This window comes from Aquarana catesbeiana, linkage group LG05 (genome assembly GCF_042186555.1).
Source record: "Aquarana catesbeiana isolate 2022-GZ linkage group LG05, ASM4218655v1, whole genome shotgun sequence".
NCBI classification, from domain to species: Eukaryota; Metazoa; Chordata; class Amphibia; order Anura; family Ranidae; genus Aquarana; species Aquarana catesbeiana.
In genome coordinates this window covers 478,361,054-478,377,007 of record NC_133328.1, presented here as the reverse complement: position 1 = coordinate 478,377,007, position 15,954 = coordinate 478,361,054, and the positions used below count along the sequence as shown (strand labels likewise).

Below are 15,954 nucleotides of genomic sequence, written 5' to 3'. Positions count from 1 at the left end.
GAGCAGGGCAGGCAGTGCTAGCGATCAGAACGTTGGTTGTAGGTTAGGCCAAGGTTTCTACACTACACTTGTACTGCTGTTTGTATTTTTGCTTTTACCTATTATTAGATATGTGTGTGTGTGTATGTATGTATATATATATATTTATAATTTTTTAATTTAAAAGGGTTTATTAAAATTAATGTGGCAAGCAATATTTAAGTTGTATACAGGTTTGTTGGGGTGTGCATGTATATGTGTAAATATATATATATATATATATATATATATATATATATATATATATATATATATATATATGCAACTTAGAAACAACATTGCGTACCACTTTAATTTTACCACTTATTTTTTTACATCACAGAAACCTGACATTTTAACAGGGGTGTGTAGACTTCTTATAGTGGCTGTATGTGTGTGTATGTATATGTGTATATATATATAGTATATGTGTGTGTAGATATTTATTTTTCTGAGTAGGTACACGTTTTGTTTTTTGTGTACTTATAATGCCATTGATTTTCATATCTGCAGATAAACGGATTTACCTTCTACAGGTTATCTCCAGATATAAAAGGATGAAATCGTTGCTTATATTACATCCGCTGGCTGTCTGTGCTGTCAATACTGTGCACTCCTATCTGTCATCTATATAGGCATACCAACATTTAAACCGTTATTTTACTGTTGCAGCTCTTAGCAAAATATCACACTAGTTTATAGGCAGAAAACCTTTAGTGTGCTCTATGATTTACTTTTCCTTCTGATTCTGAAAATACATATACTGGCATTCTGAAAAGAGGTCATTTTAAGCTTCTTCACTGATAGCAACTGCAGGCTATTTAAATCTTTCTTCCTTGTTTACTGCTGTGGTGGTCAAAGCTCCCGGTAAATTCCCTGACATATTATAATGTGTCGGGAGGGGGTAGATTGCTTTGGATGCTAGCCTATGGACATATCCAGTATGTAAGGTTGAAGGACCTTTCTGGACAGTCTCTAGAGGGGAAGTGTATAAAGAAAGCCCTTTACTTGCACACTGTTACAAATTGGTGCTCTGTAATGGCTGATGTGTTGATCAAACAATACAGAGACGTCTCTATGGACTTCGGGAATAAAAGCTGCATGTGATATAGCCAATGAACATTTGATGGTATCTGAACTAGGAATGTGTTTCAGGGAAAAGAGCATTAAGTTAGGGCACCTAGATCAGGGTCTGATGAAGCGATTTCTTGTTTAACGATCTGACTCCTTAAGGGTGTTATCAACCTATGTTACTGATGGAAACCTAGCGTCTTCTCAGCCTTCACAGTTTGAGCTATTACAACTTTAACGGTGCTGGAGGACGCCTACAAGGAAATGTTTGTTTTCTTTTTTTTTCCTCCCCTCAGCACATCCTGCAGGCTGTAATTTTACCCAGTGTTTTACAGTTATATCTGTGAGCAGTTCCAAGGTGCTATATTCAGAATGGATACACATGGAATGCTCCATGCATTTTAGTACTGACACAAATCTCAACTTGTTCTTTATATTGTTTTCCTCTGTGGCACCAAATGTCTGCTCTGTTACATAAGTTTATGGTCTATAGTCTTCGCTGTGCTGAGGATTGTATTACGGTTTAAAGTCACAAAAGCCATTTTCTGTTTTATAATACAGAACTTCACTAAGCAATTTTTGTATCTGTAACTTCTACATAACCTCTGCATATGGGAAAAAAAAACAAAAACAAAAAAAAACCCTCCCTAAAAATACGATTATTTTCAGAAGGTGTCTGGCAATGGAGGACCCTGTATTTTTTTCATGACAGATTTACATTAAATGCAGTAACCCAGGATCCCACCAGGGTAAATCTGCACAGAAGAATTAAAAGTGTATGTGTATGTATGTATGTGTGTATATATATATATATATATATATATATATATATATATATATATATATATATATATATACAGCTGTGAAAAAGTATTTGCCCTCTTCCTGATTAATTAACTTTAATTTTTTGGAATATTTGTCACACCTAAATGATTCAGATCATCAAACAAATTTTAATATTGCACAATAATAACCCAACTAAATACAAAATGCAGTTTTTAAATGATGATTTCATTTATTAAGGGAAAAAAGATGTTCAAACCTGCTTGTCCCTATGTGAAAAAGATAAACAGTTTTTTTTGTGTTTCAGCTCCCCTCCTTAGGGGTATTCATCAGGACAGAACCTGAAAAAACTAAAATGATTATGCTGCATTGGTACTTTTTACTGGTCGGTGTGATCTGTATTCAATAGCCAAGATATTGGAGGTTGTAAAATTCAGTAGTAGTTTGTGAGGGTGTTGGGTACCGAAGTTTTTTCATTTGCATAATACAGCAATTTGGCTGTAAAGTAGCTTTTTTTTTTTCCACTCCGCTTTTTAATAAAAGTGATAGTAAACTACAAAAAAAAAAAAAAAACCCTGCAAGATAAGGGCAATGTGAGTATAGCATATAGTTATGTGAGCAACAGCCTAGTTACAGCAACATCCTACAAACTAACTCTACTGGCTTCAAAAAGGGAATACATACTGTGAAAGGCTAAGTTCACCCAAAACAGGGTGGTTTCAAGTTTAGGGAGGGGAATGTAGAAGTTTGATCAACAGAGAACTGGGTACATTTGCCAGCTGTATGTATAATGCACTTATACTAATAAATGGATTAAATGGTGGTGTTCTGAACTGTAATAAGTCAGAGCTTAAGCTTTAATTGTTAAATTTCACAATAATACATTCCTTACACAATGTACATGTTTTATGGCAAAACGTTTGTGTACCTACGTGCTTTACAGAGCTTGCACTACAATTTTTTTAGGCTTCCTTCACACAAATGTGTTGCGGGAACACGCAGAAAGTCTTGTGCTTTGCTGCAACGCTAACAAAACATTCTGCCACTGTACAGACGCACAGCAGACGCATTCGTGTTTGGCAAAATGCATGGTACTGCAGTACGTGATTTTTTAAAAAAAGAGCAGGCACCTTTTTGCATGTTTCTTGGCATAAGGCAGCCCATTGAAATTAATGGGCTGCCCTAAACACAACGCACAGTATTGTGCAAGAAGAGCATGTATTCAGTCACACCTCCTGGTGTGAATGGAACCTTAAGACTTTTTCATACTATGTGGGGTGACTGACAGATTTCTGCACACCATGCTAATTACAGCAAGGGCATGAAGAAAACAGTAGTTTTCTATGGGCCCCATTCACACAACAATTCTGGTATCATGTGCCATGCAGTACACATATTGAGTTTTTTTCTGCAGCGCATCCGATGGCACCGAAATACATTGCAACGCACTGCTGTGAAGAGACCACAAATGAAGTGTATATTTGTCTCACTTCAGTGAAGTAAAAAAAAAAAAGTAAAGTTACAATGTGCTGAAACAGTGCTTAGCACTGCCCCGCACTACCTGTCACAATGGACACTAGCCTGCATGCTAAAATAGAGAATTTTATTTTGCGTCTGGTGTGAATGGGCCCTGTGGCCCTGTTCACACCTGTACGATTTAATGCGTCAAGAGGATTGACATTATTTTCTATGGGGTCCAGTCACATCTGTGTGCTATGCTACTGTGGGTTGGGAACAGAAAACAAGCCCCCACCCTATAGCAACCTCTACTATATTTAATGCAGAATAATGCACAGAAAAAGAAAAATGCAGAAGCAAAGGGGGTGACAACCAGACAATTGCCTGCTATTTAATAAACTTTGCAGTAGGATGCTAAAGGTAAATTATGGGTTCCATGCTAAGAAAATACTGCTCTTATGTGCATCTGCACTGATGGTTTTTAGTGCCCTGAGCCAATTTCTATGGTTATGCCATCATATTGCTGTTGACCTGGACCATCCATGATGTTTTTTTTTTTTTTTTTTTTTTTTGATTAAATATATATGGTTGTAGTTCAGAAAAAAGTTACTGAACAATAGACAGTTGCTTAGGCTGTGAACAGATATATTAATGATTTTGTAATAACTCTCACTATTATAAGGGTGGTGGTTGTTCAGTGTCCAGCAAGAAGCAAAACCATACAGTGAGCCACTAATAAAATCCAGCAAACAATGCAAAAAAGTCAGAAAGTTCTCTATTTACCTTGATTACAGCTTTCCTTATTCCACTGCAGGCAGTAGTGTACAGGTTCACTGGTGGTGTAGTTGTCTTTGCTTTGGCATCCTGCTCCAATAACCTGTACGTTTCCGAGACAGATTTGCAATAGTTTGGTGAATGTGGGAAACTTCTCAGTACTGACTTTTCTGTATACAGTGGGATAAATAATAATTTGATCCCCTGCAGATTTTGTAAGTTTGCCCACTTACAAAGAAATGAATGGTCTATTATTGTTATCATAGGTGTATTTTAAATGATAGAGACAGAATATCAACCAGAAATCCAGAAAAAAACACGATACAAATGTTATAAATTGAGTTGCAATTCAGTGAGTAAACTAAGTATTTACTCCCCAATCAAAACATAACTTAGTACTTGGTGGAGAAACACTTGTAGGCAAGCACAGAGGTAAGACGTTTCTTGTAGTTGGTTACCAGGTTTGCACACATCTCGGGGGATTTTGGTCCACTCTTCTTTACAGATCTTCGCTAAATCCTTAACGTTTCTTGGCTGTTGGCAACTCGAAGTTTCAGCTACCTCCATAATTTTTCTATAGGATTAAGGTCTGGAGACTGGCTAGACCACTTCATGACCTTCATTTGCTTCTTCTTGAGCCGCTCCTTTGTTGCCTTGTTGGTATGTTTTGGGTAATTGTCATGCTAGAAGACCCATCCATGACCCATGTTCTGGCTGAGGGATGAAGGTTCCCATCCAAGATTTTTCAATAGATGGCCCGTGTTTGACTGTAGGGATGGTGTTCTAAGGGTCATAGTCAGTATTTTTCTTCCTCCAAACGTGGTGAATCAGGTTAATGCCAAAGAGCTCACTGTAGATTGGGAATTATACAGAACCTACAGTGTAATATGTTGAAACATAAGTCTCCTACATCATAAATTTTCAGCAGATTGTCAACAAATGGGACTGGGGTGCACTGGTGCAAAGCGGCCATGTGAAGGCAGCTTTAGATACACCAGTGAGAAAATGATGGAGGCCGCCATTGCTGAGCTCTCCCTTTTGAGAATGTTAGTTCCCTGACTGCCAAGCTAATGCTTTGGCTTCAACGCTTTGAGTCACTGACACAGAATAGGTAAAGGGATATGTGACACCGATCTGATACTTATTGGCAGTATTCTTGTTCTGCATCTGTTACCCAAACATATTGAAGCCAGACAGAGCCAAGCAACCAACATTTTCAGAAATAGGAAATGGCAGCTCGTACATTAAAGGTATATTTTAGCTGCAGTGTTTCATAAAATAGCTGTGCTGCTATTTTTTAATACGATCATTATTTCATGTTCCTGTAAATTGTGCCAGTGACAAATACTAATATTTTTAAAATCCCAGTGTCTCTTTTCATGCACAGCTTGTGATAATTACATATAGGTTTAGCTGTCTGAAAATCTAGATGTTATTCTGCAGAAGATTTGCTGACTTCTATGACTGTTTTCTGAACAGGTTAGGATTTGACTTGTGAATTGTGATGGCATCATTGGAGTGCCCCAGGCAGCCCCAGCAGACATGATGCAGATTTGATGTTCTGTTAAGGCTGCAAACCTGAATAGAAAAAAATAGAGCGCTGTTAAACTGATCTAAATTTTGAAATGTTGCTGTAGACTGTTAAGTGACTGAGAGCCTCCTCATTATACAGGATCATTGTATATCACAGAGTCAGGAATGACAGGGGTATTAAAGAGCTAAGCATGTTCACTAGCTATACATTCCATTTTGTGGTCCTTATTATCCTTAGACTTTGGTTATGTTCGTCAAGGTTACAAATATATGGCTTACCTCCATTTCACTGGCTGATAAAATAGACACCCGTGATCTCCAGTAACTGACGGCACAATAATGGGAGACATTAGGAATGAATGTAGACCTAGAATAATATCTACCAGTGTTTCCCCGAAAAAAGGACTGGGGCTTATATTAATTTTGGATACAAAAAATACATTAGGGCTTATTTTCAGGGGAGGTCTTATTAGTCCCCTGTCTTCTCTCCCCCTCTTCCTCCCTGTCAGCTCAGGACTCAGCATCTCTGTAATCCCCAAAATAAACCCTAGTTAAAGTTCTTGTTAAATCATTTAATCTGCTCTGTAAATGGATTATATAATGTCCAGTGTGTCTTTATGTAACATTTTTGTAGAAAATACATTATTTACAGCACCGTTGGGCACTCACATGACCTGCCGAAGCTCTTCTTCACCACTCCGAGCACTGCTGAGGGAGTTGCAGAGATCCCGGCTGACATCAGCCCTGCTCCGAGCGGGAGGAGAGGAGAAGAGCTCCGGTGGGTCACATGAGCGTCCAGTGACACTGTAAATAAGGTATTTTCTACAATAATGTTACAGAAAGACACACACTGGACATTATATAATCCTTTTACAGCGTGGATTACATGATTTTACAAAGACTTTAAACTAAGGCTTATTTTCAGGGTAGGGTTTATAGTGCAGCTATCCTAGAAAATTGAGATAGGTCTTATTTTCCAGGTAGGTCTTATTTTTGGGGAAATGCTGTATACATTTGGCAATGGGGCCTTTGGTTGCTTCTAATGCTCTATAAATGTAGATACCTCAGCACAGAATAAGTTTTTATCATTTGCAGCTAGTGTATTTGGTACATTTCTAATATGCTTTTTTTTTTAGCTCAACTAATATCTGTGTGTAGATATAATGTATTATTGTTATTTTATGTTGAGTGGTCCTATACAAGGCTGGGCAATACAAATAAATAAAATGTTTCTAAATAGAAGTACATTAAGTTGTATAGAAAAAAAAAAGAGACCGCATTAATATGCAATAGGTGATAGTCTTGCTCATATGAGCTTACAATCCAGTGACAATGTCGCACTTTATGCATTAAAGGGTTTTTGCAGTACATTTTTGTGTTCAGTAAATTATTTCATTTGACAAGTATAAGTTATTGCATTGTGAATACTGTATCTGTAGTTAGTTGAGAGCAGCACACATTTATTGAATCTCTTAGAATGACTAGCCACTTTTACCAACAAACACAATACAGATCATTCTGATGCACTTTTAAAGGGTCATTGCACATTACACCTGTTTCAAATATGGGTGGAAGCTAGTGGGCTGTAGTTGTTTTAAATATAGTTAGGGACTAGAACAGTGGGATATACCAACCAATCCCTGCTATGAAGTTGCAGCTACTTCTTCCTAATGTAATTAAAGGAGTGTCTTTCTTGCCCAATTGGCTTTGGAAGGTGGGCAGACCTGAGAGCTCAAGTGCAAAGATCTTGCTGTTGGAGTCACCATGAAATATAAGAAGCAATTAGGTAATCCAATACCCCCTTCCTTACCCCAAGATTGGGCAGATTGACCCTTCACAGATCTATTATTTGACTGAGAGTCTGTTGCCATGTGGACACAAGCCCATATTCCCTTTGGTAGGTGTATATAAATTAAGAACCCTGCCCCCCCCCCCCCCCCCACCCCCCTTAACTCAGTATCTCTTGGTTTACAGTATTCTGCAAAATGTGAGTCTGCCCCCATGACATCTCTAAATCCGGGTATACACAGACTGAAAAGACGTTTGGTTTGTGTGAACTGCTGTCTATTCAACAGAAGTCGGTCTAGCGGTCCTGCTGGAAAACCAGCATTCAATAGGCACTTGCAGCCAATGGCTGCAAAAGCTCATCAGTGTATTCTGGTGGGTTGGAGTCCACTTTGTTAGAATATTATAGTGTAGCTGGCAAGAAAGATCCCTGCATCACACATTGGGGTTGATTTACTAAAACTGGAGACTGCAAAATCTGGTGCAGCTGTGTATGGTAGCCAGTCAGCTTCTAACTTCAGCTTGTTTAATGAAGTTTTAACAAAATAACCTGGATGCTGATTGGTTTCTATGCAGAGCTGCACCAGATATTGCACGCACCAGTTTTAGTAAATCAACCCCATAGTGTTTGATGCCGGGATCTGTCAATTTTGTTTCATTCAACCTGCTGCTTAAAGGCACACACAAAGTGCCTTGTAAGAGTGAAATGGACATTTTATCTGAGCATGCCTTCATTTCTTGATCCTACTGGTGTTAGGAAATCATTCTTAAATCGGGCAATCCTTCCTGGTTACTACCTTGGTTTCCTTTTCAGTATTGCCATGGGAAAGAGTAAAATCTTATGTCAATACAGGGAAAAGCATTTAAAATCTATGAGTCGTACGTACAGTATCATATTGTGCTGTGCTAGAGGTTCTCTAAAATGAATTTCAGTTCAGATGTGTTACGCATTGCTCCCACCTGCTGTCAATCAACAGGCATTGTTGGATATAGTAAATGCTTTCTTTGAACTTGAACTGCCTTCTGGAGTTTATCACAGCAAAGTTATGCAATTAAATACACTGGGCTGCTTGGTATAGGCCAAGATATGGTGCAGTACTGCCATCAAATAGAATTGTACTGACGACAGCTTATCTTATGATTCCATAAATGAAGAGGTTTTGTATACCTTTCATTAGATGGCATACTTACGGGGCTATATTCTATACTGATAGAGCAAGCCTTATGTAAAATCACACACTTCTAATATGTGGGTTAATTGGTGGTTATGGGTATAAAGCCTTCCCCGTTTGGTGAAGGCAAGTGTTGTGTATCATGGTTCTTTGCTATTGCATTCTGTTAGGAGTTACAGCACCTTTTGTTAAAGTCTGCACTCGGTAGTGTTTGCATCTAATCAGACCGTTGAAATATAAAGGCTATTCGTTTGATTTCCTAATTGTAGACCTTGTTTAAAAGATTTGATTTGTATATAGAGAACATCAAGAGCCGCAAGTGCCAACACAGTATTTCATCCTTGGTTACAATAGAGAAGGCAAAGCGCTCCAGCTTTGTGAAAATGACAGCTTGATGAGGGAGATACCATTACATTTACAACATTTGTGTCATGTGTGCTATAGTAGTTAAAAGAACATATTGGTGGATGAGCTATTAAACTGTTTTGCCAAGTGCTTAGGGTTAGATTAACTACTTTACTTCTTTGCCAATAGTTGTTAATATTTGGAATACTTACCTTTTGCATTGGTACCTAAATAAGCAATAAAAAAAAAAAAAAAAAAAAAAAAAAGATTGTTACTGTAGAATTTGTTAATGTATAATTTTTTATAAGTACTTAACTACTTGTGTACACTACATTTTACGTTTTGTAAGCAGAATTGTATAATCTATGTAGAATTATTTTATTTGGATACGGGGAGTCTTTAGGATGCCTGCACCACAAAATGATTTTACTTTGGTACAGGTGGTGACAGTATGCGTGGCCATGGTCGCTACTGACATAAGGTAATGATAGAATTTGTCTCTGACAGCAGTCTCAAGTGACAGCATTGGCAGGGTTCCCACCTTTCTTTATGGTCACTCTCCTGCATACTAAGAGAATGCACCCTTTCAAAGCAGTGCCAGGAAGTAGAATATGCATCACAGATACAAGTGTCTTTATTTTTAAAAGAAGGTATAACTTCAGGGCTTCAGTCCTGCCTTGAAATCAACTTTTCTTTGTAGGTACTGATCACATGACCAAACTCAATAACATTTTTCCAAGAGTTCTGTGATCTTTGGGCAGTCTAGTACATTACTGGACACTGCACATGCAAAGCATTGATTATCTCTAATCAGTATCAGAGTTTGAACTGCTTGAACACATTCAAATGTTTGGGTTTGGTTTAGGTTACTCATCCCTATGATGATCTTGGCTCAGAATCTGTTTAAAGTGGATGTAAACCCCATCTCATCTTTTCTAAACTACTGCTATAGTGGTTATCTCTAAGGATATACATGCCTCCTGCATGAATCCTTATCTGTCAAATGTCTCCCCTCTGTCTGTTTTGATACCCGAAAAACTGCAGATTCTGTGGGTGGGTCTGTTATCTGGAGCTAGGTGGGTGGAGTCGTGATGTCAGAGGACTCCCCGCCCACCTCTACCCTCCCCTTGTCAACATGCATTTTCTTCTCTGTATTTCTTACACTGAACTTATGCAATGATAACTAACATCCAGTCAAAACCCAGAAAAGTCACCACATGACTTCAGCATGTCCAATCATGCTGAGGTGTGGAGCAGCCAATCCCGGGAGAGCTGGAGAAGAGAGGAGGAGTGGGATCTGAATCCCCTGTCACTCACAGCAAGAGGGAGAAAGGGACTCCTATTTCTCTGCCTGTCCATTTTTATCTCACTATAAAAAGATTAGAGGATTGCTCAGAGCTGGAGTAACTCTTCGTGGCAAGACTGGGTACAGATGATATGAAATCCTATACTGTACAAGGTGCAAACCTTAATTAAAAATTGTTTTTTTTCGGGTTTACATCCACTTTAAGTGTTGCTATTTTCATCCACAAACTATATAACATTTAGTTGACATTCATCTTTATGAAAACAGATCTGAAACTGTGCAACGTAATAAAAAACTTCTAGATTTTTATCAAACACTGTGCTTACCACAGTTGGAAAGAGGATTGCATAAACACTGTTTTTATTGTTTTCTTTTTTTATAATTTTTATTCATTAAAATGGTGAAATGATATCTGTCAGACTTGCTGTGTTCTTAAAAGAACACAAAAGAGACACAATGATTCTGCATGAATTGCCATGCAAATCTCTTCCATTGTGTTGCGTTAAATTCTGGATTACAGAAGACTGTTGCTTAACGTGTGCTTTGTTAAGAGTTACTGGGCCTTCAATAGCTATTAAGCCCCCCAAAAAGTAATCTCCTGTATTTATAATGGATAAAAAAAAAAAAATTTCCAGATACACAAGTATATAAGGGGGCATATCAGAACTTAAGAACTTTCTAATTGGGGGGATGGATATTTTTACTATCCATTATTGACTTCATGTTTATTAAGGGCTTCAGGGAGCCATATAGATATGCCATAGATGGCATTCATCTGTAAATATTAATACATAATGTACAAAGCCAAACAAACTGACTCGGTTTAAGATGAGGAAATATTAAGATGCATATTTTAAAATGTTTTACAAAGCCTTTTTCCATTTGTCTGCATTTAACAATATAATGTATATTTGTTTATAAAAGCATTTGTTTGCAATGTGATTGCTGTAGTAATGTTTTCCTTGTTTTACTATTTTAGATGAAGGTCTTAATCATGAGTGTAAACTCTGCAGCCAGTCATTTGACTCCCCAGCAAAACTGCAGTGCCATTTGATTGAGCACAGCTTTGAAGGAATGGGAGGCACTTTTAAATGTCCTGTCTGTTTTACAGGTAAATATGCTTAAAATACTTTAGTTATGATGTGTCTGTGTTAAAAGAAAGTTGACATTTGTGTTTTAGTGCCAAGTAATGTATTTTACTTGTTTTAAAGTAAAATCAAATAGGTGGACAAAAAGTTGTGTGTATATAGACAGAAATTACAGCTGTATGATGAAAATAAAGAAAAAGCAAAGTTTTAAGGATTTCTTGACATACCTCTGGCCGTTTTTGAGTGGCAGTAAACATGCACACAGCCAGCAGGTATTCCCATTGTGTGAGGCTGTAGCATAGCAAGGCATGCTAGCCATAGTGACTGAGCAAAGAGCTTAAAGTGATTGAAAAATATTAGCTTGTAAGACAACCCATTCAGTTTAACATTTCAGCCCCGGAAGATTTTACCCCCTTCCTGACCAGAGCACTTTTTACGATTTGGCACTGTCGCTTTAACTGACAATTGCGCGGCCATGCAATGCTATACCCAAACTAAATTTGCGCCCTTTTTTCCCCACAAATATAGCTTTCTTTTGGTGGTATTTGATCACCTCTGCGGTTTTTATTTTTTGCACTATAAACAAAAAAAAAGCGTCAATTTTGAAAAAAAAATATTTTTTACTTTTTGCTATAATAAATATCCCCAAAAATGTTTTTAAAAAACAAATTTCTTCATCAGTTTAGGTCAATATATATTCTACATACTGTATTTATCGGCGTATTACACGCACAGGCGTATAACACGCACATTCATTTTAAGAGGGAAGTTTCAGGAAAAAAACAAATTTTTAATTAGGAATGCCCATCTGCAGCCTCACAAGTGCCATCAATGCAGCAGCCTTGCCATTGCCATCAATGCAGCAGCCTTGCCATTGCCATCAATGCAGCAGCCTTGCCATTGCCATCAATGCAGCAGCCTTGCCATTGCCATCAATGCAGCAGCCTTGCCATTGCCATCAATGCAGCAGGCTTGCCATTGCCATCAATGCAGCAGGCTTGCCATTGCCATCAATGCAGCAGGCTTGCCATTGCCATCAATGCAGCAGCCTTGCCATTGCCATCAATGCAGCAGCCTTGCCATTGCCATCAATGCAGCAGCCTCGCCATTGCCATCAATGCAGCAGCCTGATCGATGCCCATCTGCAGTCTAGAGGGGACAGGGAGGGGGGCGGGACGAGCGCCGACAGATTACATACAGTGAGAATCTCCTATGATAGACAGAACAGTGGTCCAATGGCATCCCAGGAGACAGGACTTCCTATTACAGAGGCTGCCAAGTAAATAGGAGATTCTCACTGTATTTAATCTGACGGCGCTCTTCCCGACCCCCTCCCTGTCCCCTCCGGGGCAGCTAAAATTTAAGTATTGGCGTATAACACGCACGCACTATTTGCACCCAATTTTCATGGTGAAAAAGTGAGTGTTATACGCCAATAAATACAGTATTTATTGTAAATAAAATCGCAATAAGCGTATATTGATTGGTTTGCGCAAAAGTTATATTGTCTACAAACTATGAGAATGATTTATGGCCTTTTTTTTTTTTACTAGTAATGGCAGTGATCTGAGATTTTTAGCGGTATTGCGACGGACAGATTGGACACTTTTGACACGTTTTTGGGACCATTGACATTTATACAGCAATCAGTGCTATAAATATGCACTGATTACTGTGTAAATGTCACTGGTAGGGAAGGGGTTAACACTAGGGGGGCGATCAAGGGGTTAAATATGTGTTCCCTCAGTGTGTTATAACTGTATGGGGATAGGACTGACTGGGGGAGGCGACATAACACGATATGTCTCCTCTCCTCTGACAGAACAGGGATTTATGTGTTTACACACACAAATCCGGATGCTGGCTCTCGTACATGCGATCACACCCACCGGCCACATGCATTGAGTCCCCCATCGTGCAACGGGCGCACGCCCTCTGGCGGCTCTTAAAGAGGACCCCGTACCCATACGGGTTTGGCACAGCGGTGCCATTGTGCCGCAGTAAATATGCGTGAGCCGGTCGGGAACCGGTTAAGATAGAAATGAAAGGCAAAACATTTTGTGTATAGTTACAAAAACGCATTACAAATACCTTTTTGTTCCCCACCCTTTTTTTTTTTGTAAGTGATCACATGTTCTCAGCTGCATAAGAGCTGGAAGAGGAGAAGCAGTAGCACACTGAATTTCCCAGTGAATGTCTGTGTGTGTGTTGGGGGGTGCTGTCAGAGCAAGACTGATCATTGGAGGAGAGCACACGGAGTTCCCAGCACAGCTAGAGAACTGACCATGGTGTGTTTTCCTGCTTTTGATCAGTTTTTAATAGGTAAGCACAGGAACTGGTAGGAACACCAGGTATTTCACACAAAGGAAGCAATACAAAGAGATCCTTTTTTTTTTTTTTTTTTTTTTTCCTATACAAGTACATACACATATCAGGAATATGAAATGCTGGGTTTACATATTCTTTAAAGCCCAACTGAAGCTTCAGCTAGGCTTTAAAAACTGTGGCCAGACTAATCGAATTGACATTCCATTATTTACATATGTTTTGCTAAAAGAAAACAAACTTTATAACAAGCCCATGCTAGCCTCTGTGGCTCCAGGCACTGTGGAGCAATTCATCCCTAAGTTTTGACTCGGTTAAATTGATGATAGGCAACTCCTATCCTCATATTGATTAGTGGTTCCAAATTAATAATAACTACTGCAGTAGGGAACAGACACAAAAGATACGCTCAGCATCTTTCCAAATAACTGTTCTGCTTTATTATGACGCAATTGAAGGTTTTTATGCACATGATTACGTAGGTATCACATTAATATTACAATTGTACATTTATGGTAACAAGGGGCGTTACATAGGCAGGCTAATTCTAATCAGGACTCGAAAGAATGTAAACATTTACTGAAAACATTATTAGTGCTGTGTGCACAGTGAGGGCAATGTGCAATACATACAAAATACAATACAATTATATACAGAACTTACAAATTTCCATTACAGTTTCAAAAGAGATGCAGGAAAATTGTATAAGTTGAACCTCAGTAGTCTGCTCCCCCTACTCTTTCTCTGCACCTGCTGTGTCTTTTTACACTGAAAATAGAAGACTGGCAGGCTGCCAGGGCCTAATTCAATTCAAATCCAAATTGCAGGTATGGTTATTTTTGCAAAGCTACATTGGTCCAGCTTGGCTTCCGGGTCCTGTGCAGAGCAGCTACCCTGCTGCTTAGTGAACACAGTAGGTTGCTCACTCAAAACAGGTATCATTCAGAGAACACTGCATTTCCTCCATGAATGCAAAGCATTCAATCAGATTATGCTTTGCATTCATTAAGAAAAATGAGGTATGTTCTCTGAATGGTGCCTGTGCCAAATAGGTGACCTCCTGTATTCACTAAGCAGCAGGGCAGCCATTTGAGATGGGACCCAGAAGTTAGCAGTGATCACTGTAGTGGTAGTGCCTACTACAGTGATATCCAGCTTCCACAGGGATCAGCTAGGTATGGCACATGTATAGTTCCATTGGACCAAGCTGGACTAATGTAACTATGCAAAAATAGTCATATCTGGAATTCAACTTTAAATATTAAAGCTCCACTAAAGGGCAAAATCTGTGTTCATCACTACAGTAGGATCAGTGGGTGGTAATATTCTAATGTAGGAACTTCTGCATGTCTTTTCGAAACTCTGCCCTGTTTCCCCAATGTACAACAGCTTTGCCTAAACCATCTCATATTCTAAGCCTCTCCACACCACCCGCAAACCAGCCTAAGTGACACCCAACCCAGAAACTAACATCCCAATACATGATCCATACCTCCCAACATTTTGAGATGGGAATGAGGGACACCTACTAACAAACGTATATAGGCATAGGACACACCCCCTGCCACACCCACTTAAAGGGGACATAACCAAAAAAAAAACTACTATTCCTTTATATTGGCTTTTAAAATTGACAAATGCAGCAATTTAGAATTTGGATGAAAGGTTTAGCACTGGGAAACACTTTTTGAAAGATAAAAAGTGCATTTTATATACAACTATATAGATCAGACCAAAATGAGGGACAAATGAGGAGGAATGAGGGACAGAGGGATATTGCTCCAAATCAGGGACAGTCCCTCGAAATCAGGGACAGTTGGGAGCTATGCATGATGGAATGTGTAGTTTCCTTTGGGCCGAGGAGTGGTGAGGGAAATGACATGCGGTTCAACCCTCTTCCCACCTATATGGTCTGAGAAGATGCAAAGAAACAGTGAGTATTGGTGACATCATGGGTACAGATCTTATCTGTTTTTGTGGGCATGGAAAGGTTGAGGAGAAAAAAGGAATCCTATATACAGATGGGGTAAGGAAAGATTGATTTGTTGAAAGATACCCTGGAGTGGGGCTTTAAACCAGACGAGGGATTCAAGCGTGTGAGACTGTACACATGGCCCAAAAACACTAACTTGACATGCCAGGCTTAAACTATCACTTATTATAGAAAGAATTTACCAATCCAAGCTATTTTTCCACCAGTATCTCACCACATTTAAGAGGTGTACACAGTCTGTTGCATGCCAGACAATTATGGAAAGCCATACCAGTCACAGGTATTAAATGCATCTTAAATTTA

At 38.8% G+C, this 15,954-nt stretch overlaps 1 protein-coding gene across 6 annotated transcripts in view; it reads left to right on the top strand.

Moving 5' to 3' along the window:
* The window catches only part of ZNF521 (zinc finger protein 521), a 474,304-nt gene that overhangs the window by 361,761 nt on the left and 96,589 nt on the right, over window positions 1-15,954 (top strand). For all 6 annotated transcript variants that reach the window (XM_073631496.1, XM_073631494.1, XM_073631495.1 and 3 more), the window contains one exon: window positions 11,225-11,356. In XM_073631496.1, coding sequence (XP_073487597.1) covers window positions 11,225-11,356 — 132 coding nt within the window. The remainder of the gene's footprint in view (window positions 1-11,224; window positions 11,357-15,954) is intronic.